Source organism: Hoplias malabaricus, chromosome 1 (genome assembly GCF_029633855.1).
Source record: "Hoplias malabaricus isolate fHopMal1 chromosome 1, fHopMal1.hap1, whole genome shotgun sequence".
In the NCBI taxonomy this organism is placed as follows: domain Eukaryota; kingdom Metazoa; phylum Chordata; class Actinopteri; order Characiformes; family Erythrinidae; genus Hoplias; species Hoplias malabaricus.
Genome location: NC_089800.1, coordinates 87,022,912 through 87,049,555, shown reverse-complemented (window position 1 = coordinate 87,049,555; position 26,644 = coordinate 87,022,912). Strand labels below are relative to the sequence as shown.

Below are 26,644 nucleotides of genomic sequence, written 5' to 3'. Positions count from 1 at the left end.
TAGCTATCTATCTATCTATCTATCTATCTAGCTAGCTAGCTAGCTATTGTTACACTTATATAGCACCTTTCTAGACACCCAAGGACGCTTTACAATAAATTTTAAATATATATATATAATTTATTACTATATATATAAACCAAGTAAGCTTGTGAGTGTGTGTGTACTGGACTGAGCTCTTTTACCTCTTACATATCTTACTGAATCTGGAGGTTGCTGTAATCCTATCCCCTTATTAATCACAAATAACCATCAGGTCTTTACTCCATCTCTGACTGACTCTACTTGGGGTGATAGATGAAGCGTCCGTGATGCGTCAGATTTGAGGACGCCGATTGGCTACATTTATGTTGCTACATGGTTATATTGACTCAGCAACAGTTTTTGATTGGCTGTGTACCTGTCACCACAGGGCACTAGAAATATCACCCGGTGCAGCTGCACGGCCAATGAAAACATTTCCAAAATCAACAGAGAAAAGAAGAAAGCTCCCTTTTCTCAATATCTTCTCTGTATATTACAACATTATTTTTCATTTGTAACATATCAGAAATAAATAGTTAATGAGCATATAAAAGTTTGTTTTATAAAGTAAAAAATAATTATATATATTATTATCTACAAGGGCAGGTGGCGTCTTATCACACCCTATTGGCCAACTTTGAAATAGCAGTCAAATATAAATATATATATAGCTAAAAACTTAAATAGATAAGCTCATATTTTGGTGGTTATTTTGTATCTAAGTTGTTATTTTGGACTCTGATGGAGTCAAACCCAGTGCATTGCCCTCCTCCCTTGCCCCCACGATGATGATAGATTATTTCCCGCTGATCCATGCAGATCAATGCCAGCTCGTGCGCTTCTGAGCTGCTGTTTGCAGATAATGAGATTCCCATGACCCGTGGATATTTACAGTGTATAAGTTAGTTTGTGTTAAGATAACAGAGTGTATGCTAAGATATATGCCACATTTAGACTTTAGGAGTTTAAAGGTTTTATTTTGTTTATAACCAGGAACAATTTTATTCATCACAAATAACCAGGCAAACACAAATAATTTATAAAAGACACAGTTAATATGTATTTCTGTAGGGCAGCATGGTGGTGCAGCAGGTAGGTGTCGCAGTCACACAGCTCCAGGGTCCTGGAGGTTGTGGGTTCGAGTCCTGCTCTGTCTGTGAGGAGTGTGGTGTGTTCTCCCTGTGTCTGTGTGGGTTCCTCCGGGTGACTGTCTGTGAGGAGTGTGGTGTGTTCTCCCTGTGTCTGCGTGGGTTTCCTCCGGGTGACTGTCTGTGAGGAGTGTGGTGTGTTCTCCCTGTGTCTGCGTGGGTTCCTCCGGGTGACTGTCTGTGAGGAGTGTCGTGTGTTTTCCCTGTGTCTGCGTGGGTTTCCTCCGGGTGACTGTCTGTGAGGAGTGTGGTGTGTTCTCCCTGTGTCTGTGTGGGTTCCTCCGGGTGACTGTCTGTGAGGAGTGTCGTGTGTTTTCCCTGTGTCTGCGTGGGTTTCCTCCGGGTGACTGTCTGTGAGGAGTGTGGTGTGTTCTCCCTGTGTCTGCGTGGGTTTCCTCCGGGTGACTGTCTGTGAGGAGTGTGGTATGTTCTCTCTGTGTCTGCGTGGGTTTCCTCTGGGTGCTCCGGTTTCCTCCCACAGTCCAAAAACACACGTTGGTAGGTGGATTGGTGACTCAAATGTGTCCGTGAGTGAATGTGTGTGTGTTGCCCTGATAAGGACTGGCGCCCCCTCCAGGGTGTGTTCTTGCCTTGCGCCCAGTGATTTTGGGTAGGCTTCGGACCCACTGCCACCCTGAACTGGATAAGGGTTACAGATAATGAATGAATGTATTTATATTTAATTATTATAAAATAGTTTATTTAAAATTTAGGGAAAGTTAGGAATTTAGGATATGTTATGAAGCAGTGTGTTAGGAGCTGGTTTTAGTGCTGGCTCTGAGTCTTTGGAGCTCATTCTCGAGGGAACTGATCCTCTGCAGAAGGCCATCTCTGTCCTGCTGAGCTCTGAGCTCCATGGCCCTCTGAGTCTCGAGGATCTTCCTTTCGTACCAGCGCTCCAGCTGAGTGGACACGGTCTCAAAAAAGCGCTCAGTCACCTCCAGAGCATGGAGGCTAGCTCTCTCCTGGTCAAACGAGGGCTCTGCAGGACTCTGGCTGAACACCTCCAGCGTGTGAACAGTGCCGCCCTGTTGGAGGTTTTCTCTGTGGGCTTTTATTCTGTGTTTGAGGTGTCTGCGATGTTGTAAGGCCTGAAGCCTGAGGGGCTGAGGGTCACTGTCCTCAAAGCCCCTGCTGACCGTGGACAAACTGCTGCTGGTGCTGCTGTAGCTGTTCTCCTCACTCTGACTCACTGCACTGGGCTGCTGGTCTTTTTTTGGCCTCTGGGGGTCAGCATTGGCCAGTTGTCGAGACAGTGGCCTATGGATGTTTACAGGAAAAGAGGGGGCTGGGAGAAAATACATATTTCATTAAGAGACAAAATAAGGTTAATTACAATCTATTATGCTTTTATGATTTTGCTTGAAACTATATGCTGGAACATTGCTGTTACAGTTTGATGGCCTTTAGCCACCAGAGCATTAATGAGGTCAGCTGCTGATGTTGTAGGATTAGTTCTGGATCACAAACACCACTCCAATTCAAGCGCCTTCACTCCAGAGAACACAGTTCTCTGCACGCATAGCCTGGGGCTTCATAGTCCTCTAGCCCACTTTTGCTCTTGAGTGTAGTGACTTTTGGTCTATACACAGCCACCTTGTGTACACCTTAGGCATAGCAGACATTGCTCAACACAAAACATGTGCTTTGACATGTAAAATAGGCTTGAAAATTAGTTTCACCAGCCCACAGCATAATTTTTGGCAGAAGATTCAAGTTTCATGCTCAGCATCACGTGACATAAGCATGTACAGGCCTTATCTCTGTACTTGAATGACTACATATGACCCTATTGTGCCTGCTTTCCATTCTGACCCATGCTGTTGTGTTGGTAGCATCCTTTGCAAGTGAAATATGCCTCGCAGAAGAGTCTAAAAGCAATTCGAGCAGTTGGAAGTGTTTAAGAGGGGTTGCATCATAGGGCTCTGGGAAACCGGATGGTCTTATCGTATTTTTTTGTGTCAACCCAGTCGTGTGAATATTACCATAGCCCACTTTTGGTGGCAGTGGATAGAAGGCGGCATGCACCAGTGACATTAAGGATCTGGGAATCCTACACAAACCATGGACAGGGAGAACCGATGAATTTTCCGAAATGCAGAGTGAACCTACAGCCACGGCTGAGCTTTGATGCCCTCAGTGAGTCTTGTTAGTGCCTACACCATTGGCTAACGGCTGCACGACACAGGAATATATGCATACAGGCCGTTACTGCAACTGCCCTTAACACAATTTCAGCATTGCCAGTGCAGTGCCAATTGTCATGGAGTCACTCGGACGGTCTTCAGTGACGAGTCCCAGTTTTGTCTTGGTGGAGACGACCAACTAATCTGTGTGTGGAGGCACTTAGATTGAAAACCAGTGATTGAAAATGTGTGGGATGCTATTGTGCTATCAACGCTCCACATGTAACACAAGGTCTTATTACTTAGTTGTTTATTGTTCCTGGAAACTGTTATCTACTTTCTTAATTTCATTGCAATTCAATACATCCTTCTGGGTGCAACTATTTTTTTGATGTTGAATGTATATCTGTCTGTGAGGAGTGTGGTGTGTTCTCCCTGTGTCTGTGTGGGTTTCCTCCGGGTGACTGTCTGTGAGGAGTGTGGTGTGTTCTCTGTGTCTGCGTGGGTTTCCTCCGGGTGACTGTCTGTGAGGAGTGTGGTGTGTTCTCCCTGTGTCTGCGTGGGTTTCCTCCGGGTGACTGTCTGTGAGGAGTGTGGTGTGTTCTCCCTGTGTCTGCGTGGGTTTCCTCCGGGTGACTGTCTGTGAGGAGTGTGGTGTGTTCTCTGTGTCTGCGTGGGTTTCCTCCGGGTGACTGTCTGTGAGGAGTGTGGTGTGTTCTCTCTGTGTCTGTGTGGGTTTCCTCCGGGTGACTGTCTGTGAGGAGTGTGGTGTGTTCTCTGTGTCTGCATGGGTTTCCTCCGGGTGACTGTCTGTGAGGAGTGTGGTGTGTTCTCCCTGTGTCTGCGTGGGTTTCCTCCGGGTGACTGTCTGTGAGGAGTGTGGTGTGTTCTCCCTGTGTCTGCGTGGGTTTCCTCCGGGTGACTGTCTGTGAGGAGTGTGGTGTGTTCTCTGTGTCTGCGTGGGTTTCCTCCGGGTGACTGTCTGTGAGGAGTGTGGTGTGTTCTCCCTGTGTCTGCGTGGGTTTCCTCCGGGTGACTGTCTGTGAGGAGTGTGGTGTGTTCTCCCTGTGTCTGCGTGGGTTTCCTCCGGGTGACTGTCTGTGAGGAGTGTGGTGTGTTCTCCCTGTGTCTGTGTGGGTTTCCTCCGGGTGACTGTCTGTGAGGAGTGTGGTGTGTTCTCCCTGTGTCTGCGTGGGTTTCCTCCGGGTGACTGTCTGTGAGGAGTGTGGTGTGTTCTCCCTGTGTCTGCGTGGGTTTCCTCCGGGTGACTGTCTGTGAGGAGTGTGGTGTGTTCTCCCTGTGTCTGCGTGGGTTTCCTCCGGGTGACTGTCTGTGAGGAGTGTGGTGTGTTCTCCCTGTGTCTGTGTGGGTTTCCTCCGGGTGCTCCGGTTTCCTCCCACACTCCAAAAACGACTCAAAAGTGTCCGTAGGTGTGTGTGTATGTGTGTGTGTGTGTGTGTGTGTGTCTGTGTTGCCCTGTGAAGGACTGGCACCCCCTCCAGGGTGTATTCCCAACTTGCGCCCAGTGATTTCAGGTAGACTCTGGACTCACCGCGACCCTGAACTGGATAAAGGTTACAGATAATGAATGAATGAATGTATATCTGAGAGCTGTTTGTGATTTAATCCATTCCAAAAATATACAAAGCATGTCATTTGACAAGGTGTGTCCAAATGTTTCCAAGTATTATGTCTAACCTCCTTGTTTACTGGATGAACTGTCCAGCCTCAACTCTGAATATTTCCTCCCTTGCAGATCCTCGAGCTCAGGGATATTTCCAGGGGATCCTAGGTTCGGCAGCACGTTGACGTATGTGGCCAGAGAGCTGCTGCTGTCCTCAGAGATGACCGACAGCAGCGGGACACACTCCGGGTCAGTTTCCGGTGCAGAGTGATCTGTAGAAGGAGTCTGGACAAGTTTATAATACTGAGCCGGAGCAGGCGAGTGCTTCTCCATTGTTTGGAGCTTCGACATGCACCAGTTTTTCACCTCAGTGGCTGCAGAAGCCTGCTTGGCACACACACACACAAACACACACACACACACACACACACACACACACACACAAAGTGAACTTTAAAAAAGTGGAATCTGTAGATTAATTTTTCTGGATCACAAAGACCACTCCAACTCACCCCCATGGTGTTGTATATAACACTTATAACTTACACTTGTTATTGAGATGGTGACTTTAACCTGATGTGCTGCTGTTCTAGATCATTTCATGATTACTTTTCATGTATTTCTATGACGATTGCATAAACTATGCACAAACCGTCTGGCCATTTCCCCAATGAGTCCACCTTAACCTAGCTGAATACCCTCATTATGAGAAGTGTCCACAAATGTTTGTATGTATAATATAATTTGCTTCATTACTCTACAGCACTGTTTGATTGTACCTGTCTCTTCTGCTCCTCCAATCTCTCCACAGTGGCTCTCTGACTGATGCGGTACTGACACTCCATCCTCTCCGCTGATACACGCTCCTGGGTCATCTTCTCCAGAACTTTTATCTAAACCAAGCTCAAAGATGTTAGTAATGAATTAAGCCTTAGTGTAAAATATAAATACAAACATCTGAAAACCACTTTTACATGGTCAGCTCCTTTAAGATTATAAAGGCTTATATATCATGTTAAACATTCAATGCAGTTCTTGGACATTCAAACATTGGGACACGTGGGTGGGGGTGTGGAAGAGGAATGAGAAATGAGAAAAGAGAAACTAAAAAAATAATATTTATATACGTCATGAAGTTGTCACAGTCCAGTTTGGTAACGCTGTTTTATTTCATTCTTATTATAAAGTCGACATTAGTGTCAGGTGAGAAATGAAGCATTATAGAGCATCATTTTCTTACGCTCTTCTGGGTGAGGATTGTGACTTTCAAATGTTGTAAAAAATAATTTTATTACTTTGTGTTAGTGGAAAAATATCCTTAAATGATTAGTTACAGTTAAGCATTTATAATTGTGTGAAATCTTGTATCTTATATGTACTCATATGAATGATTAACCAGTATCTAGACATGCATTTAAACAAGTTTAGAATCTGCACACTAACTGGCATGTTGACTCACGTTTTAAATTCTTAGACCTCTAACATTGAACAGATCTGCACTTAGGCTTTTAGTATAAATTACAAGTGTTAGCTAAAAGGGGGAGTTGAACTTTAGGGCATCTCAGTGACCTTAAGTCCATTAGTGACTCCTCTGAATTTTGGTGACAGAAAAGGAGTGTGGGAAACCTGCACGCGAGAAACATGAGTACTAGCATGTCTTATTATGCATATTAATATATGTTAATCAGCCAGAAACGCCTCACCACCAGGCTATACGTCATTTGGGGTATAAAACTGTGGAGTCAGATGCGATGAGTCAGAACTTTGCGTGGAAAGGGCACTTTGCGTTTCTTATGTATTAGTTCTCCTGGATCCAGTATTAAAATAAATACTTTGATTTGCTTTGAACTTCACTCGACTGGTCTTTGTAATGCTTCCGGAACGAGCACGCCTCCCTGAGGAGGAAGGTTCTATTTTGGAACTTTTTGATATTTTCTAAATTTTAATTACTTTGGGAACGGTCTAAAAAGAACATTTTTATCTTCACAAACCTGAACTCATAAACAAACATTATGAATGACAAACTGAGACTCAGAATACGGTATGACAATAGGATGCACCTGTGAGTTCAGTCATCTGACTGCCTTACAGCTCACAATCATTCATTCATTCATTCATTCATCTGTAACCGCTTATCCAGTTCAGGGATGCAGTGGGTCCAGAGCCTACCTGGAATCATTGGGTGCAAGGCAGGAATGCACCCTGGAGGGGGCGCCAGTCCTTCACAGGGTAACACAGACACTCACACATTCACTCACACACTCACACCTACGGACACGCTTGACTCGCCAATTCACCTACCAACGTGTTTTTGGACTGTGGGAGGAAACCGGAGCACCCGGAGGAAACCCACGCAGACACAGAGAGAACACGCCACACTCCTCACAGACAGTCACCCGGAGGAAACCCACGCAGACACAGGGAGAACACTCCACACTCCTCACAGAGAGTCACCCGGAGATAACCCATGCAGACACAGGGAGAACACACCACACTCCTCACAGACAGTCACCTGGAGGAAACCCACACAGACACAGGGAGAACACACCACACTCCTCACAGACAGTCACCCAGAGGAAACCTACGCAGACACAGGGAGAACACACCACACTCCTCACAGAAAGTCACCCGGAGGAAACCCACGCAGACACAGAGAGAACACACCACACTCCTCACAGAGAGTCACCCGGAGAAAACCCACGCAGACACAGGGAGAACACACCACACTCCTCACAGAAAGTCACCCGGAGGAAACCCACGCAGACACCGAGAGAACACACTACACTCCTTACAGACAGTCACCCGGAGCGGGAATCGAACCCACAACCTCCAGGCCCCTGGAGCTGTGTGACTGCGACACTACCTGCTTCGCCACCGTGCCGCCCGCTCACAATCAGGTGATGATTTTATTTTATTTATTTCATTTTAGCCAGTTAATTCCTGGACGAATGAGACGGTTTGACCTGACTGTTTTAAACATATGCTGCAGTATGTGATATACTGATACGTTTTTTTTTATTGAGGGGGAGGAGTACAGGGGGATGGGTGTAAGTTCTCAAAATACATGGTAGGGGGCTATAGAACAAAAAGGGTTGAATATAAGACTGATATTATGTAGCTGCTCAGTTTTGGATGTCACAAATGATCCTAAACCAACCACAGTCAAGTACACTAAGAATGTGTTAATAAAATAATCACAGATGCAGAACAGACCGATGCAAACTATAGCTAAGGAGGACAGGAGGAAATCTGATAAACCTGATGTTTGCTCTGACGGTCTATCCTGCCCAGCTTGCAGTTCATCTGCTCCTGAACCGTGTGAATCTGAGACCTCATCTCAAACTTTGTGGCCTTCAGCTGGTTCTCCAGTTTTTTAATCAAAGGTTTGCAGTCACAGCCATTAGCTGGTGCCTAGTCATGACGCAAAAAAATGTAAAAAGACAAGTAAAGATGAGTTTTTTAATATAGGTATCACATGATCTGTTGCATGGGGCATGTCTTTATAACAAGGCAGTTGTTCCACAAGATATAAGTGCTACATAATATGTCCCAAAGTTTGTAGACACCCCTTAAAGTTTGCAATGAGATCTACTTTAAGGTGCACTCACGGAGAACTCAGAGCTCAGTTTTGAAACGTGAGTGGTGTTTGTGGTCCAAAACGTATCGCCCAACATCAGAATCGAACCAAACCAGATCCCTATGTTTAATAGTAACTGCCATCAAAACCTCAAAAAAAATGTTCTAACTTCTAGTGACTTCAGAGACAAGTAGAAGCTGTTAATTCAGTGAAAGTGGCAAAAAAAACTATTCTTTAACACATTGATTTCAGAAGAGATGCCTAAAGATCAGGAGTCCACAAACTTGAGGTCGTGTGTTTTCCTAAGTGTAGAAATCATGTGATTACCTGTTTTACCCAGCCGTCCTTGTCTCGGTATAGAGTGTACAGTGGGTAGGCTTTTCCGTTTGGACACCTCTCGTCTTCCTGGGGCTTGGAGCTGCTGTGTGTAACTCCTCCCGTTGTCTGTTGGACGTTTTCCCTCAGGGGCACAAGCTCACACTAGTTTATCATCCAAAATCAAATAAACCAAATATGAGTTTTACAGTTTTAAAATTCCGTGAGGTAAAAGGCCAGCCCCATACGGAAATCTGACATATGGCACAATATAGAGTTCAAATATATGACACTATTATTATAATTGTATTTCCCTTTTACTATATCATCCAAAACATTATAACAACCGACTTGTTCCTACTGTCCATTCTCAGCTCCACTGACCAAAAACTCCAGCAGCACTGCTGTGTCTGATCCACTCACACCAGCACAACACGTCAGTGTCACTGCAGCGATGAGAATGATCCACCACAAAATTATACCTGCTCTGTGGGGGTTCTGACCAATAAAGAACAGAGTGAAATGGGGATAAGAAAGTATGCAGAAGTGCTAGTGAATGGTCAGTGGAGCTTAGAGAATGGACACTGACTGTAGAAACAAGGAGGTGATCAATGTATGTGTGTGTCGTTCATATATTACATATATGTATCAAAATATGTTCTCATATTTACTTATAGGTTTTAAATATATAATAAAAATACACATTTAATCACCAATAAATAAATATAGATATGTGACGCCCCCGTCCTGTCATGTCTGTTTTCCCCGCCATGTGCTCTCTCAGCACATGGCTCTGTTTGTTATTGTCCATGTCTCCGCCCATGTCCCGCCTTTGTTCCGCCTTCTTGTCCGTCCTCCTCGTTATCTGTTTCAGGTGTGTCTTGTCTGTGTTCTGTATTTAAGTCCCCTTGTCTCACTTCCTCTTGTCGGTCATTCGTTCCTATTCCCAGTCTTGTTTTTTTTCCTCTCCTAAGTCATGTTGTGTTGCTCTATGTCGCTAGTCCGGTCTGTTTGTCTCCGTCGTGCCATGTTCTCGTTTCTACTCCCAGGTCATGTCATTTCCTCTGTTCATATCCTAGGTCATGTTGTTTTCAAGTCTGTCTGTCTTGTCCGTCGCTCGTTCCCTTGCCTTGTTCCTATCGCTTCCCTTGTCTCAGGTCTGTTTGTATCTTAATTCAGTCTAGCTCTCTTTGTATCTGTTCAGTTCTCTGTTTTGCTCTCCTTCTCCAAGTCCCTGTTTAACTCTTCCCGTACGATCTCTCTGTTCAAGTCTCTGTCTAGGTCTCCTTCTGTCCTGGTATTCTGTCTAATCATTCGAGTCTGTCTATCTCTGTTTTGTTATCTGTTTTAATAAATACTGTGTTTTAGCAAGTGTTTCCGCCTCCGTCAGTCCGCCCTGTGATTCCTGACAAGATACAAATATATAGGAGCTTGGAAAAACTGTGAAAAAAAGAAAACTAACACCAAATCCAGCAAAAAGAAACATTCATAATAATTTTAAAATGGTTTACTATGGAGCCCCTGAAAGGACATGTGGGGAAAAAAATTATATGATGCATTTAAAAAAAATGTTTTTTTCCTTACATTAACTATCACGGTAAAATAAATGTAAGGAAACAAACAAACAATTAAACAAACAAAAAACCCAACTTTTTTCTTTTTAAATGCATCATTTTTTTCCCAACATGGACTTTTGGGGGCTCCATATTTTACACATTAACTGGATGTAGGACAAATGTTCATGATCAAGATTAAGCCTGCCCCAAGGCTAAATAGTATTTCAGTGGCGCTTCTCCACTGGCAGTGAGACTAGGATTAATCCGCGTTTAAGAAAGTGACCCAAACAAAGTAATGTTTGTAAATCTGTCAAAAACACACAGGCACATGAAATGAACTGAGAACAGTACCAAGAGCTAGACTGATACCTTCTCTTTCAGCTTCTTAGAACCAATTTCCTAGACCATGATTAAGCCTAAGCCTGGTCTGAATACGATTGTAATGGTGATTCTCCACTGGCATTGTAAAGCTAGATTTAATCCATGTCCGGGAATGCAGCCCACAGCTTACATCATGTGCTGGACACTGGGTAATGGTTGTAAATCTGTCAAAAACTCACAATGTGGTCCATAAAACCAACCAGTAAAGAAAACTGTGTATCAAATTCTAGACCCCTACCCTGTCTTGGAGTCTCCTGGTCTTCCCCCTGGTGGGAGGACAGGATGCGGTCTGATTTAGAGGTGGTCCGATCCTGAGGAGAGCCCGGTCAATGCTGAGAGTGTCCTCCACTGAAGTACTGTCCTGCACAATGACCACATCCTTCAGTACGAGGGGATTACCCTGAGCTCCTGCCACATGACCACTGGCATTTTAGGGCTTGACTATAGGAGCTTACTTCTCCACTCATGCCAATTGCTTCTTATCAACCCACAGCTCCTAATATTATGTGATAAAGTGATAAAAGGAAACGTGCCTCAGTGCACACGGCAATGTGATGTGCAGCTCTTAACAGAAGATGCTGTATGTTTAAAAGTGTGCGGAGACTTGTTCCAATGAGCACATCCAGCTACTTTAAGGGCTACCCACTGCTGAGACATGTACATTTACACCTGCATCTGCTGCACATGGGCCTAGGGTCATCGTGACCAATGCAAAGTCTAAGCGAGAGGGGTATAAAATTCTCTTGCCTAGACTTTGCATTGGTCATGATGACCCTAGGCTCATGTGCAGCTGGTGGAGGTGTAAATGAACATGTCTCAGCAGTGGGTACCCCCTGAATACCCAGGATCAGGAGTCAATCAGCAAATTGTTGTCTACAAATTTTTGGCAGTACAGTGTAGTTGATGTAATGGGAGTTTATAACACCAACAATTAATGTGGTGTTAACTGCATGCCTAAACCATCATATAGCCCATATCCTATACTTTGCAAATATTTATGTACTTTTATATTTATGTACTTTTAACTTATCAATCAGAATTTATTCATTCATTATCTGTAACCCTTATCCAGTTCAGGGTCACAGTGGGTCCAGAGCCTACCTGGAATCATTGGGCGCAAGGCAGGAATACACCCTGGAGGGGGCGCCAGTCCTTCACAGGGCAACACACACACACACACACACACACATTCACTCACACACTCACACCTACGGACACTTTTGAGTCGCCAATCCACCTACCAATGTGTGTTTTTGTACTGTGGGAGGAAACCGGAGCACCCGGAGGAAACCCACACAGACACAGGGAGAACACACCACACTCCTCACAGACAGTTACCCGGAGGAAACCCACGCAGACACAGGGAGAACACACCACACTCCTCACAGACAGTCACCCGGAAGAAACCCATGCAGACACAGGGAGAACACACCACACTCCTCACAGACAGTTACCCGGAGGAAACCCATGCAGACACAGGGAGAACACACCACACTCCTCACAGAAAGTCACCCGGAGCAAGACTCAAACCTGACAGTGTCACCCAGTGTATATCATATTGGTATTTAATAAATGTCTATTATTGACATTCAGGAAAATCCTATTTCAGTTTCTTCAACTCTTAGACATTTGTTTCTTTGTTTGAATCTTCTCACTAAATAAGTTTAGAGGTGACACTATTCGACACTCTTCTTAACTTTGTTGATTGATAAGAGTTTTTTTTTTTTGCTGTTGTTTGGATTACTTTTTCCATGTAAACAAACCCACCTTCCCACGGAGCACTTGGTCTCGAGGGACAGACTGAGCTCTTCGCTGTGTTTTCAGTAAATCTCTCCTTTTCCTCACCGTCCTGCCTCGAGTAGACCACAGAACCTGGACAGTAACAATGACCAGGAGTAAGAGGCCCATTTAGCACAGTTCATATGGAGTATCAAAATAAGTAACATTGCAGTATACAACTTCATAAATGCTCCTTTATCACCAATGTCCTTATTTTCTACTTGCAGTAAACAGCAGAATTATGAATTAAACCCAACCTACGGAGTTAAACAGTCTGCAGTGTTAAACATGGCGCTCTACCTTTCAATAGCTCCCTGCTACTCTTGGGCTAATTATTGATCTTATGTTTCAATAGAACAGTTCTGATAAAACTGTAGATGATGTGACAGAGGCTGAGTTTGCCTCTCCTGTGGTTGTTTAGCCTTTCTGCAGCCTTTGTGCATTGAGGTTACCAGATGATCAGTATCTCTTCACCATGCCTCCACACTACTTGTGTCATCACAGGCAGTGATAAAATCATTGCGTAATCTGTCTGTCACAACTTCAACCCTGCCGTTTATACTGATCTTAGAGTAGAATACCATGTGTGTGAGTGGAAACAATGAAAGCTATTAGACTGATACTGTCGTTGTATAAGTGTCTGAGAGTCTAACACTACACACACCTGATTAGATTTGGCCAAAAGAAGTGCCAACTCTCTGTTGTTATTGTCTCTGGCTTTGTCCAGTGCCGTACAGCCAGCCTGGAACAGGAGTACATAACACATACACAATAACACACAACACATGCACATCAACACTTGATACACACAGTAATTGTAATTATACAGGCCAATTAGAGCTTCTCAATGGGCCCAGCCCACTATCTTCCAACCAGCAACCGTAAGATTTCTATTATCAGCTATTGTTGAATATTTAAATTAAATAGTACCCTACACCTAACCACTAAGGTTGCTGTGGCCATTTGTAATCCGACTAGAAACCATCAACATCTAACAACTAAGGCTCCTCCTTGGGCCCAGCCCATTCCCTTCATCCATACTCAAAACACCCACCACATCATTAGCTCTTCACAGTGGTCATGAGGTAGGCACCACTCCTTATCAGTGCTTCATTGAATTAAGCCCATGTCACCTCTGTAAGGGTCAATAGTAAGATCTGACGTCTCAGACCCACCCCCTTCCAAGCTAGCTTTACAGCCCCATCATACACTCATATGTATATCAACCCTGGCCTCCCTGGTGTTTAAAACTGTCCCTAGCCCCACTGGCACCGTTAATGCATTCTCAGTGCCACCAGTTCAGTGCAAGCTTTAAGCGATACATCACCAACAAACACAACACCCCAGTCACCTGCCCTGTCCTTCATGTGGCTTAAACACCACACACCTCAGCCGTTCCAAATTTACTGTGCATTTCCTCAACTAGTCTGTGCTCTCCTTATCCACAAACACTGACTCAACCTTTCAGCTACTTCTGAAAGCTCCTTCACAGTTTCCCACAGTTTTCTGGCTCTGAATCTGAACTGCACAAACAAGGATGTGGCAGACTTTCTACTGGTCCTACATGCACCTGCCACCTGCGTTCTCTCCGCTCAGCTTCAAAGTCTGTGTAATTCAGCGTCCTTCTTTCAAAAGCTGAATCTACTGCAGCCTCATATGGAATTGTTAACTCTATGAAATAAACAACTTGTTTATTTTCAGAGTACAACACATTGTCAGGCCTCAGCGTAGTTAACGCAGTAGTTTTTTTATCAACATCCACCAGCAGTTAAGTAAGCAGTTTATTTGTTTATAAAGCACATTTAAAACCAAAATGATGTACATTACAATACATTAAATACACATGTGAACACAGCACGTAAAATTTAGGACAAAAACATAGCCCCACACAATCAAACAGCAGGGTCAAAAATAGCCTTTAAAAGAATATATTGTTGCTGTCCAATTAAAAGCATGTATCTCCCAAATGTAACTTTACAGGAGGAAGAAAAAAATTTCTTATCTTTCAATGTAAAAATATTTTATTTCAAGTAATTGTGGAGGAAGGCCACACAGTGGTGCAGCAGGTAGGTGTCACAGTCACACATCGCCAGGGACCTGGAGGTTGTGGATTTGAGTCCCGCTCCGGGTGACTGTCTGTGAGGAGTGTGGTGTGTTCTCTCTGTATCTGCGTGGGTTTCCTCCAGGTGACTGTCTGTGAGGAGTGTAGTGTGTTCTCCCTGTGTCCGCGTGGGTTTCCTCCGTGTGACTGTCTGTGAGGAGTGTGGTGTGTTCTCCCTGTGTCTGCGTGGGTTTCCTCCGGGTGACTGTCTGTGAGGAGTGTGGTGTGTTCTCCCTGTGTTTGCGTGGGTTTCCTCCGGGTGACTGTCTGTGAGGAGTGTGGTGTGTTCTCCCTGTGTCTGCGTGGGTTTCCTCCGGGTGACTGTCTGTGAGAAGTGTGGTGTGTCCTCCCTGTGTCTGCGTTGGTTTCCTCCGGGTGCTCTGGTTTCTTCCCATGCTCCAAAAACACACATTGGTAGGTGGATTGGCGACTCAAACGTATCTGTAGTTGTGAATGTGTGAGTGTGTGTGTGTCGCCCTGTGAAGGACTGGCGCCCACTCCAGGGTGTGTTCCCGCCTTGTGCCCAGTGATTACGGGTAGGCTCCGAACCCACCGCCGCCCTGAACTGGATAAGGGTTACAGACAATGAAGGAATGAATTAATTTTGGAGCATTTCTATGGATCCATTCTTCATACAATTTCCACACAGTGTTGAATTGTGACAACAATGGAGATTCATGGTTTTAATTGGACCGTGACGATAAGTATCGTCATTTAATAAGAGACATTAATGAGGGAGTTTCTCAAATTTGACTTAGTGTCTCAGATTAATGTATTACAGTATATTACTTTCATTCATTCATTCATTATCTGTAACCCTTATCCAATTTAGGGTCGCGGGGGGTCCAGAGCCTACCTGGAATCATCGGGCGCAAGGCGGGAATACACCCTGGAGGGGACGCCAGTCCTTCACAGGGCAACACAGACACACACACATTCACACCTACAGACACTTTTGAGTCGCCAATCCACCTGCAACGTGTGTTTTTGGACTGTGGGAGGAAACCGGAGCACCCGGAGGAAACCCACGCGGACACGGGGAGAACACACCAACTCCTCACAGACAGTCACCCGGAGCGGGAATCGAACCCACAACCTCCAGGCCCCTGGAGCTGTGTGACTGCGACACCTACCTGCTGTGCCACCGTGCCACCCAGTATATTACTTACCATCTTAAAATATTGAGTAACATGAATGGATCTCATTATTATGAGCAAATAATATTGACAGAGGATCCCAGATTAAAAGCTGAATTATGAGGTATATAATGAAAATTATGGAGGACATTTTCATTACTGCAGTTTACTAAAAATGCAAACGCACCAGGAGCGAATGAAGCTGTTGAAAAGTTGCTCTGGTTTTCACCTACATTGTTCTTTATGGCGGTATCAGCTCCGGCCTCCAGCAGCAGACTCAGTGCCTTCTTGTGATTTAAGGCAGCAGCCACATGGAGAGCTGTGTCTCCAACCTGAGGAAAGCAACAGTGCCACTTTAATCAGTTCAGTCAGCAGCTCATTTGTTTTTATTGTGGGTTTAATGTGGGTTTAAGGATAATTTCATTTCATGGCTGATAGTCTTTGAGCAAATTTACAGACTTCAAAGAATCGTACTGTAGGATAATCAACAAATAAACAGCCGTGACCCGTCCCCACGCTGGATCCAAAACAAAGAGAACAGCGTTACTGAGGAACTGACCTGGTTTCTCTCAGCCACAGAACAGAGCGCTCCCAGGAGGATCTTCATCATCGTCACGTGATTATACCGAGCAGTGATGTGTAAACACGTGTCTCCTGCCTGAAAAAAAAACTAGTTAATTCCCAAAATAATGCAGTATCATAATTCAATTTTCGTTGTTTAGAATCTAATATGTGTGTAGCACAGCTCCAGGGTCCTGTGAGGAGTGTGGTGTGTCCTCCCTGTGTCTGTGTGGGTTTCATCTGCGTGCTCTGATTTCTTTTCAAAGTTCAAACACACATGTTGGTAGGTGGATGTGTTGTTCAAAGGTGTTCATATATGTAACTACATGAATGGCTGAGTGAGTGTGTGACACTGTCCACAGGTGTGTGCGTGTGAGTGACTGGGTGAGTGTGTAAGTGACTGGGTGAGTGTGTGAAACTGTCCACAGGTGTGTGCGTGTGAGTGACTGGGTGAGTGTGTAAGTGACTGGGTGAGTGTGTGAGTGACTGGGTGAGTGTGTGAAACTGTCCACAGGTGTGTGCGTGTGAGTGACTGGGTGAGTGTGTAAGTGACTGGGTGAGTGTGTGAGTGACTGGGTGAGTGTGTGAAACTGTCCACAGGTGTGTGCGTGTGAGTGACTGGGTGAGTGTGTAAGTGACTGGGTGAGTGTGTGAGTGACTGGGTGAGTGTGTGACACTGTCCACAGGTGTGTGTGTGTGAGTGACTGGATGAGTGTGTGACACTGTCCACAGGTGTGAGTGTGTGACACTGTCCACAAGTGTGTGTGTGTGACACTGTCCACAAGTGTGTGTGTGAGTGACTGGATGAGTGTGGGAAGCCCTGTGATGGACTGGTGCTCTGTCCAGGGTGTACACTACAAAGACAAGACATTTAATGTTCAAACGGTTACATTTTATTGTTTTTTTTACAAATATTCACTCATTTTGAATTTGAGGCCTGCAACACGATCTAAAAGAGTTGAGACAGGGGCATGTTCACCACTGCCTTACATCACCTTTCCATTTAAAAGCACTCAATAAGTGTTTGGGAACTGAGGACCCTAAGTACAACTACAGTTGCTCAACAGTCCAGGTCTCCGTTGTTGTATATTCATTCATTCATTCATTGTCTGTAACCCTTATCCAGTTCAGGGTCGCGGTGGGTCCAGAGCCTACCTGGAATCATTGGGCGTAAGGTGGGAATACACCCTGGAGGGGGCGCCAGTCCTTCACAGGGCAACACACACATTCACTCACACACTCACACCTACGGACACTTTTGAGGCTCCAATCCACCTACCAACGTGTGTTTTTGGACTGTGGGAGGAAACCGGGGCACACGGAGGAAACCCACGCAGACACAGGGAGAACACACCACACTCCTCACAGACAGTCACCCGGAGGAAACCCACACAGACACAGGGAGAACACACCACACTCCTCACAGACAGTCACCCGGAGAGGGAATCGAACCCACAACCTCCAGGACCCTGGCGCTGTGTGACTGTGACACTACCTGCTTCATGACTCTTAATTAGAAATACACTATATTATTTAAGTTTGTAGATACTCCTTTAATGAGTGAATTCAGCTACAGTGTTGATACACTCGCTGTGTATAATCTCCATAGAAATGCAACAGCTGCACATGAGTGTAAGTTACCATGCTCAATGCCAAAACCTCCCAAAAATGTCCAAAATCTAGTGTAAAAACTTCTCATAAGCGTAGGTGAGAACACAAAATTGGATTAGACCGTGTGTTCACAAACATTTGGCCGTATAGGATAATTATAGTATTTCAGTCCTTACCTTGTTTTTGGTGCCAGGATCAGCTCCTGCAAGCAGCAGCACTCGAGCCATGTGAGTGTGACCATTCTGACATGACACATGGAGAGCAGTGTTCCCCGCCTGGAAAACACAGGGTTAATCTTTCATACACTCTGAAAATGACATGCCACTGTAGATGACCTTCCTCCAGAGGGTCATTCTCACAAAATGAGAACAAATGCTGACAGAACAACTTGTCTTAATTTATCTCCCCACAAATCAATAATCAGATCTCATTCTTTAATTTTTTTTAACGATGGGCATGTTTTATCTGATTTTATTTTGTTTTATTGTGTGCAACATCATTCAACAGGTGAGAGAAACATCCCCAGCCTCCTCCTGTGAGAGACTGGCAACCTTCTCACCTCAAGAACCTTCTCAAACAAACCAATCAGTGTATTATGGGCTGCCTAAGTAAGCCAACATGGAATAAACCAGCCGTTTTGATTTTGTGCTACATCATATGCTGAGTGTAGGCACTCTAGAAATGCCTAGCTCCCTCAGCTGAGTCTGTCCAATCATAGCTCTGGACCCAAGAGTTTGTGAAAGCATAGACATCAGGTTAAACCAAGCAAAAGAGAGAGAGAGAAAATGGAGAACAGAGGAGAAAGAGAACTTAGCAAAAATGACTATAAACCAGAGTTTCTGCCCTCACTCTGCTCCTCACCACTGTGTGCTTGGGTCAGTGTGAATATCTGAAGTAACAGGCGTTAAAAACCAGCCGTTCTGCACAGGGGAGAACCCCATTGTTGGGTTTGGTCCATGTGGTATTTTGCTCAAAGTAGGTCACACATTTCAACAAAACCCCAGAACTGTGTTCACTTGTGGAAAAGGCGTAGAATACACCCTTTAAGATACGTCTTTGGAATCTTTAAAAGGTTGTGAAATGTGTACACTTTATAGTCGGTATCTTACCTTATTCTGGACCTGGACGTTAGCCCCAGCTTTGACCAGTACTTTCACACAGTGACTGAAACCATGCCAGGCCACTTCATGCAGAGCAGTGTTCCCTTCCTGCTGACATAAATCCTAGTCCTTAGAAATGAGAGGTTATTATGTGTCTTAAAATAATTAAAAACAACCTTAAAAGAACCTATTATGTTCTTTAAAACAATAACAAAGTTGTTGAACCACAACTGCACATAACTTATAGGTACAAAGGTCCTTTCAGCTGTGCAAGCTATAAACCCATACGAAAGCCCAACTGTTGTTGTTTAATGTTGGTAAGTGCTTTTTCAGTTCAGGGTCGCGGAGGGTCCAGAGCCTACCCGGAATTACTGGGCACAAGGCGACAGTCCCTCACAGGGCAACACACACTCACACCTACAGACACTTTTGAGTCGCCAATCCACCTACCAACATGTGTTTTTGGAGCGTGGGAGGAAACCAGAGCACCTGGAGGAAACCCACGCCGACACAGGGAGAACACACCACACTCCTCACAGACAGTCACCTGGAGGAAACCCACGCAGACACAGAGAGAACACATCACACTCCTCACAGACAGTCATCCGGAGGAAACCCACGCAGACACAGGGAGAACACACCACACTCCTCACAGAAAGTCACCCGGAGGAAACCCACGCAGACACAGGGAGAACACACCACACTCCTCACAGACAGTCACCTGGAGGAAACCCATGCAGACACAGGGAGAACACACCACACTCCTCACAGACAGTCACCTGGAGGAAACCCATGCAGAAACAGGAAAAACACACCAAACTCCTCACAGACAGTCACCCGGAGGAAACCCACGCAGACACAGGAAAAACACACCAAACTCCTCACAGACAGTCACCCGGAGGAAACCCACGCAGACACAGGAAAAACACACCAAACTCCTCACAGACAGTCACCCGGAGGAAACCCACGCAGACACAGGGAGAACACACTACACTCTTCACAGACAGTCACTCGGAGGAAACCCACGCAGACACAGGGAGAACACACCACACTCCTCACAGACAGTCACCTGGAGGAAACCCACGCAGACACAGGGAGAACACACCACACTCCTCAAAGACAGTCATCCGGAGGAAACCCACGCAGACACAGAGAGAACACACCACACTCCACACAGACAGTCACCTGGAGGAAACCCATGCAGACACAGGGAGAACACATCACACTCCTCACAGACAGTCACCTGGAGAAAACCCACGCAGACACAGGAAAAACACACCAAACTCCTCACAGACAGTCACCTGGAGGAAACCCACGCAGACACAGGGAGAACACACCACACTCCTCACAGACAGTCATCCGGAGGAAACCCACGCAGACACAGAGAGAACACACCACACTCCTCACAGACAGTCACCTGGAGGAAACCCATGCAGACACAGGGAGAACACATCACACTCCTCACAGACAGTCACCTGGAGGAAACCCACGCAGACACAGAGAGAACACACCACACTCCTCACAGACAGTCACCCGGAGGAAACCCACGCAGACCCAGAGAGAACACACCACACTCCTCACAGACAGTCACCTGGAGGAAACCCACGCAGACACAGGGAGAACACACTACACTCTTCACAGACAGTTACTCGGAGGAAACCCACGCAGACACAGGGAGAACACACCACACTCCTCACAGACAGTCACCTGGAGGAAACCCACGCAGACACAGAGAGAACACATCACACTCCTCACAGACAGTCATCCGGAGGAAACCCACGCAGACACAGAGAGAACACACCACACTCCTCACAGAACCCACAACCTCCGGGTCCCTGGAGCTGTGTGACAGAGACACTACCTGCTGCACCACCGTGTCCCCCGCCGTTGTTGGGCATTTTGCTCCAGCCCATTGAAAACCATTGAGTGCTATGTTTTGTAACTGTTTTTTTTCTGACCTTGTCCTGGAGGTCGAGGGCACATCCTCTCTGGACAAGAGCAGTGATGACCTCACGGTTTCCATCAACTGCCGCTCTGTGCAGCGCAGTCTGACGACTCTGAAAAAAAATAAAACATCAATATATCACACTAACAACATCTGATATCATCATTAATCCAGACTACCTTAATTAGCTCATATACAATTACCACTATTATAGATATATATATGTATATAGATATTTACTCTTATGTGAAGGCTGTACACTAGATTGCTGTGAGGGGTTTATTTTATTCAGCTACTTGTACATTATTATACGTGTAAAATGTACATAAAATATAATGCAACTCTATATTCGATTGAAAATTAGGTTTAAAAGAGTCTTTCAGAAGTAAAAACGGTCTTTGTGAAAGTCTGTGTGGGAAAACAGTGAAAACCTCAGGGATAAGTTGGGGATTTCATCATGTACAGCACAAAATATCTATAATCTCTAATATGCAAGGGACAAGGCTCAAAACCTGTAATAGCAGCCTGTGGTCTTTGGGCCCTCAGACAGCACTGCATTAAAAACAGTCATGTTTCTGTAGTGGAAATCACTGCATGGGCACTGTCAGTAAACAGTTTATTGCTGCATCCACAAAAGCAAGTTAAAACCCACCAGTGCAATGAAGATACATGTATTAACAGGATTCAGAAACGGCGTCCCCTTCTTTGGGCCAAAGCTCATTCAAGATGGACTGAAGGGGAAGTGGATAAGTGTTCTATGGTCTAACAAATCAAAATTTGAAACTCTTTTTGGAAATCATGGATGTTGCGCCCTGCAGTTCAAAAGGCAGTATCCATGAAGGTTTAAGGGGCATTAGTGCGCAAGGATTTGGAGCAACATGCTACCATCAGGTAGCAAATAAACAAATAAAAATGGGAAAGCAGTTAATTCAAAACTACAGTGACAGGTCTCCTCAGTTCCCAAACACTTACAGAGTGTTGTTATAAGAAAAGGCGATGCCACACAGTGGTTAAAAAACACAATGACCCACATTTTTTAGTGGCATCAACTTCAAAATGTGCATATATATATATATATATATACAGGGTGGGACATTTATATGGATACACCTTAATAAAATGGGAATGGTTGGTGATATTAACATCCTGTTTGTGGCACATTAGTATATGGGAGGGGGAAACTTCAAAATGGGTGGTGACCATGGCGGCCATTTTAAAGTTGAACTGATCCTGGAAGCCTGTGCTAGCATTTCTCCTGTGGTGTTGCTATCAGTGTGTGAAGAGTGGGAGAAGAGGGTTGCATTGACAACACAATGGGCTGCACTTTGAACACATTTTATAAGTGGTCAGAAACTTGTAAATAACTCATGAAAGAATAAAGTGTTAAAACCAAGCACACCATTGTTTTTCTTGTGAAATTCCCAATAAGTTTGATGTGTCACATGACCCTCTTCCCATTGAAAAAACAAAAGTTGGATTCAAAATGGCCGACTTGAAAATGGCCACCATGGTCACCACCCATCTTGAAAAGTTTCCCCCCTCCCATATACTAATGTGCCACAAACAGGAAGTTAATATCACCAACCATAAAAAAAACACTTTATCAACTTTAACATGCAAAATATTGTCTTATTATTTTTAATGAAATATAGGGTTTATACGATTTGCATGTTATGGCATTTTGATTTTATTTAGACTTTGCACAATACTCTATTTTTATTTTTATTTTTTTAGAAAATGGATTACACTTTAGAAATCGACCTCCACATTATTCCATCTGCGGCAGTGAACACAACACAACCACCCACAGTAGTGGGCAACCACCTCACATCAGGGGAGCAGTTGGGTTTGCTTTGCTTAAGGATATTTCAACTGTGGATTTGAGGGAGGAGGAAGTGCTGTTCCTTGACACCTACTGCCCTCAATTTTCCTTCTGATACCAGGAGACCTTTCAGTCCAAGTCTGCTTCACTTCCCTTCTTCTACTGATGTGTGATTAGATCACAAACACCACTCCAGTTCATCCCAATGGTACTGGATGGAGCCAGTCTCTCCTGAGAACACAATTCCACTGCTCCTCAGCCAGGTGCTGGGGGTTCTCTGGTTAATGCATTGGGCCTGGTGCATTTGCAGTAGCAATAGTGTTATATACATAGTCGGTGTTTTAGACAATGCTTCAATGGACATTATACAAGCTATCTGTGCAGAATTGTGTTCACAGTGGAGGGAACCTTAAAATACATGAACTCGCTCGTTATAAACGCTAAAAGATAAATGAGAAAGTAAGAAAAGAGGAAGAGACCATGAGTTTACATTCTCCAGACGCTGAAGTGCAGCAAACAGTGGAGTGTGATTCGTACAGGAACACTGGACAACAGCCTGCCTTCAGAAACAAAACAAAATCAACAACATTACACAGCCAGAGGAGACATCTGCTCATTGTTGGCTCAGGAGATTAATTGGTGAGACCCCTCAGAAGAAACAGTATCAGAAAAAAAGGGTACGTGAGACACTTGTGTTTAGATCAAAATGCTATTACAGTGTTGTACCGTGATATGGTGGACATCTGTCTTTCATTCATTCACTCATTCATTCATCGTCTGTAAGTGCTTAACTGGTTCAGGGTCGTGGTGGGTCCGGAGCCTATCCAGACTCACTGAGCGCAAGGCGGGAACGCACCCTGGAGGAGCTGATAGTGACACTACCTGCTGCATCACTATGCTGCCCCGCTCTGTCTTTAGTTCAGGTAAAGAGTAGTGTTTTTGTCTCAGCACTGAGCCCAATGTGAGAGGTCATTGAGACTTCAGAGGAGACACAGTACATTCCTGGGCGCTTTCTCTCAGGACAAACATTTGAGCAGCAGGAGACACAAGCTACAAGTTCCACCTGATCTCAGTGTCATCCAGGAGAAGATATCAAGGAAGAACTGCAGTGATATTAACAAGATCTCTGTTTTTTTTTCTCCTTTCATATGGGATAAGAAAATACAACATACACACAGGGCGGCACGGTGGCGCAGCAGGTAGATGTCGCAGTCACACAGCTCCAGGGACCTGGAGGTTGTGGGTTCGAGTCCCGCTCCGGGTTACTGTCTGTGAGGAGTTCGGTGTGTTCTCCCCGTGTCTGCGTGGGTTTCCTCCGGGCGACTGTCTGTGAGGAGTTCGGTGTGTTCTCCCCGTGTCTGCGTGGGTTTCCTCCGGGTGACTGTCTGTGAGGAGTTTGGTGTGTTCTCCCCGTGTCTGCGTGGGTTTCCTCCGGGCGACTGTCTGTGAGGAGTGTGGTGTGTTCTCTCTGTGTCTGCGTGGGTTTCCTCCGGGCTACTGTCTGTGAGGAGTGTGGTGTGTTCTCCCCGTGTCTGCGTGGGTTTCCTCCGGGTGACTGTCTGTGAGGAGTTTGGTGTGTTCTCCCCGTGTCTGCGTGGGTTTCCTCCGGGCGACTGTCTGTGAGGAGTGTGGTGTGTTCTCTCTGTGTCTGCGTGGGTTTCCTCCGGGTGACTGTCTGTGAGGAGTTTGGTGTGTTTTCTCCGTGTCTGCGTGGGTTTCCTCCGGGTGACTGTCTGTGAGGAGTGTGGTGTGTTCTCTCTGTGTCTGCATGGGTTTCCTCCGGGTGACTGTCTATGAGGAGTTGGTGTGTTCTCCCCGTGTCTGCGTGGGTTTCCTCCGGGTGCTCCGGTTTCCTCCCACAGTCCAAAAACACACGTTAGTAGGTGGATTGGTGACTGAAATGTGTCCGTAGGTCTGAGTGTGTGAGTGAATGTGTGTGTGTGTCTGTGTTGTCCTGTGAAGGACTGGCGCCCCCTCCAGGGTGTATTCCCGCCTTGCGCCCAATGATTCCAGGTAGGCTCTGGACCCACCATGACCCTGAACTGGATAAGGGTTACATTCCAATGGATGGATGGAACATAAACACACACACACACTATCAGGCCTCACGGAGAGTTAACTGTCACATGGCTAATCCATCATGGATAGAGATGCTGTAGCGAGCGAGAGAGGGAGAGAGAGTAAATTCCAGGATATTAGTGCAGTGTTGTTGTTGTGCTGGTTCAAAAGCCAAAATGGTTTACATTAAAGCTCCTCTTAAGAACACTCACTGACCTACAGTTGTATGATCACACACACACAGACACACACTGACATGTCACGTCATGTAGAAGGTTTAAACCTTCCACTGCCAGATGTTCTGACGACTTTCTTGCTGTAGACACTGCACTGATGAGTCCTGATGATCTGAGAACAGTTGGAAAGGTGGCAAACAAAATAGAAAGAGCAACAGATGGACTACAGTCTGAGAATGTGGGATTTCAGTGTGCAGCTGTAAGGCTGGTGGGGCTGAGAGAATGGACAGTGAGTGCAGAAGCAAGGAGGTGGCTTTAATGTTATGGCCGACTGGTATAAATCCCAATATAAAAAGGGAGTTGTATGGTGGCCTAAATAATGAGCTTTTTTTCATCAGCTGCGTCTGTGTGTGTGTGTGTGTGTGTGTGTGTGTGTGTGCTCATCACAGTCTCTTCTTTGAGAGGAACAAGGTGCTAATGCTGCATTAGACAGATTTACACTGTAATTCTGCACTGAACCATTCTAAATCCATGCATTAAACAAACATTACAATAAAAGCCAGAGCTCAAACAGCTGCATACTGCATCCAGCCTTGAAAAGATTGACACACAATTCAGACCTCATGAGAGGGTTTAGCTGGTCGCTCCAGATGTTGTCCACACAACCTCAGCTGTGCACATGCAGGCCGCTGTAGCATGCTGTTTGTTTCATTGGTCATTTAGCCCTGTTGGTGCTGAATTCCTTTTACCTGAAGAGGTAGTGTGCACTGTGTGACAAAAAGTTTGTGGACACCTGCTCCTCCAGCATTTCTTCTGAAATCAGGGGCTTATGCTGTAAGCATGTAATGGCAGCCACTGGAGTGTTAGTGAGGTCAGGTAATCTTTTTGGATCATTAGCTTTAATGGATCAGAAACAACACTCCTGATCATCTCAGAGGGTTTGGATGAAGCTTCATAGTCGCCTTCTATTGGCCTCTAGCCCACACTTGCCATGGGGTATGGTGACCATAAGTTCATGAACAGCTTTAATCATTTCACCACAGAGGCCATTGCTCTCTGAAAGAGGGGTCTACAGGATTCTGGGCTTAAAATGGTTAGTAAAATAAGCATTAAAGGAAGACTAGGTAGTAATTTTACCTTAGATTTACAGCTTCACAATAATTTTAATGATTCAGTGACCTGTAACAGGTAGAACAGAGCCTCTGTAATTGCTTTACCAGGTTCAGCACTGCAGGAACTACACTATGCAACTTTTGAAGGAGGGTAGGAAACTGCCCCAGTATGGTGCAGTAAAAATTTATTATACTAGGCAAAGCAAGTTTATAATTACGCAATAATACACGAGAGGGAGTGCTATAACGTGAGATATACGTGAGTGGGGAGCTTCCGCCGAAAATCAGTCACCAGTGCCAATATCTCACAAACCTCACAAACCGTTATTGCACAATGGTTTAACCGTTGTTTACAGCTGATTCAGGTTATAGTGATATATATCATACACTCTGTGTTTAAGTTAAAAGTGAGAATTTTAGAGTATCGCTCCAGAGCCGTGCTTTTGAGCTGGTAAAGGAGAGCAGAGGGGGACAAGACGCGCCTCGATTTGA

The 26,644-nt window shown here is 45.1% G+C and overlaps 1 protein-coding gene across 1 annotated transcript; it reads right to left on the bottom strand.

Moving 5' to 3' along the window:
- Nucleotides 1-1,827: 1,827 nt before the first annotated feature.
- Nucleotides 1,828-25,848, bottom strand: ankrd6a (ankyrin repeat domain 6a). Its single transcript, XM_066656998.1, has 15 exons — nucleotides 25,790-25,848; nucleotides 23,297-23,366; nucleotides 20,998-21,096; nucleotides 19,049-19,147; nucleotides 18,116-18,214; nucleotides 16,327-16,425; nucleotides 16,001-16,099; nucleotides 13,195-13,272; nucleotides 12,519-12,623; nucleotides 10,990-11,130; nucleotides 8,827-8,979; nucleotides 8,181-8,333; nucleotides 5,702-5,815; nucleotides 4,997-5,306; nucleotides 1,828-2,460 (listed from the first exon to the last, which is right to left on the bottom strand). Exons 1-15 carry the CDS (start codon nucleotides 25,846-25,848, stop codon nucleotides 1,925-1,927), a joined length of 2,214 nt encoding a protein of 737 aa, XP_066513095.1. The 3' UTR covers nucleotides 1,828-1,924.
- Between the last annotated feature and the right edge of the window lie 796 nt (nucleotides 25,849-26,644).

What these genes read in the sequence shown, in the direction of transcription:
- ankrd6a (XM_066656998.1), bottom strand. Translation starts at nt 25,848, where the DNA reads ATGCTGGAGGAGCAGGTGTCCACAAACTTTTTGTCACACAGTGCACAC. An exon ending in TTTTGGCCAAATCTAATCAG is followed by an intron (nt 12,624 to 13,194) that starts GTGTGTGTAGTG and finishes GTTACTGTCCAG; the next exon opens with GTTCTGTGGTCTACTCGAGG. An exon ending in TTCATCCAGTAAACAAGGAG is followed by an intron (nt 2,461 to 4,996) that starts GTTAGACATAAT and finishes ATTTTCTCCCAG; the next exon opens with CCCCCTCTTTTCCTGTAAAC.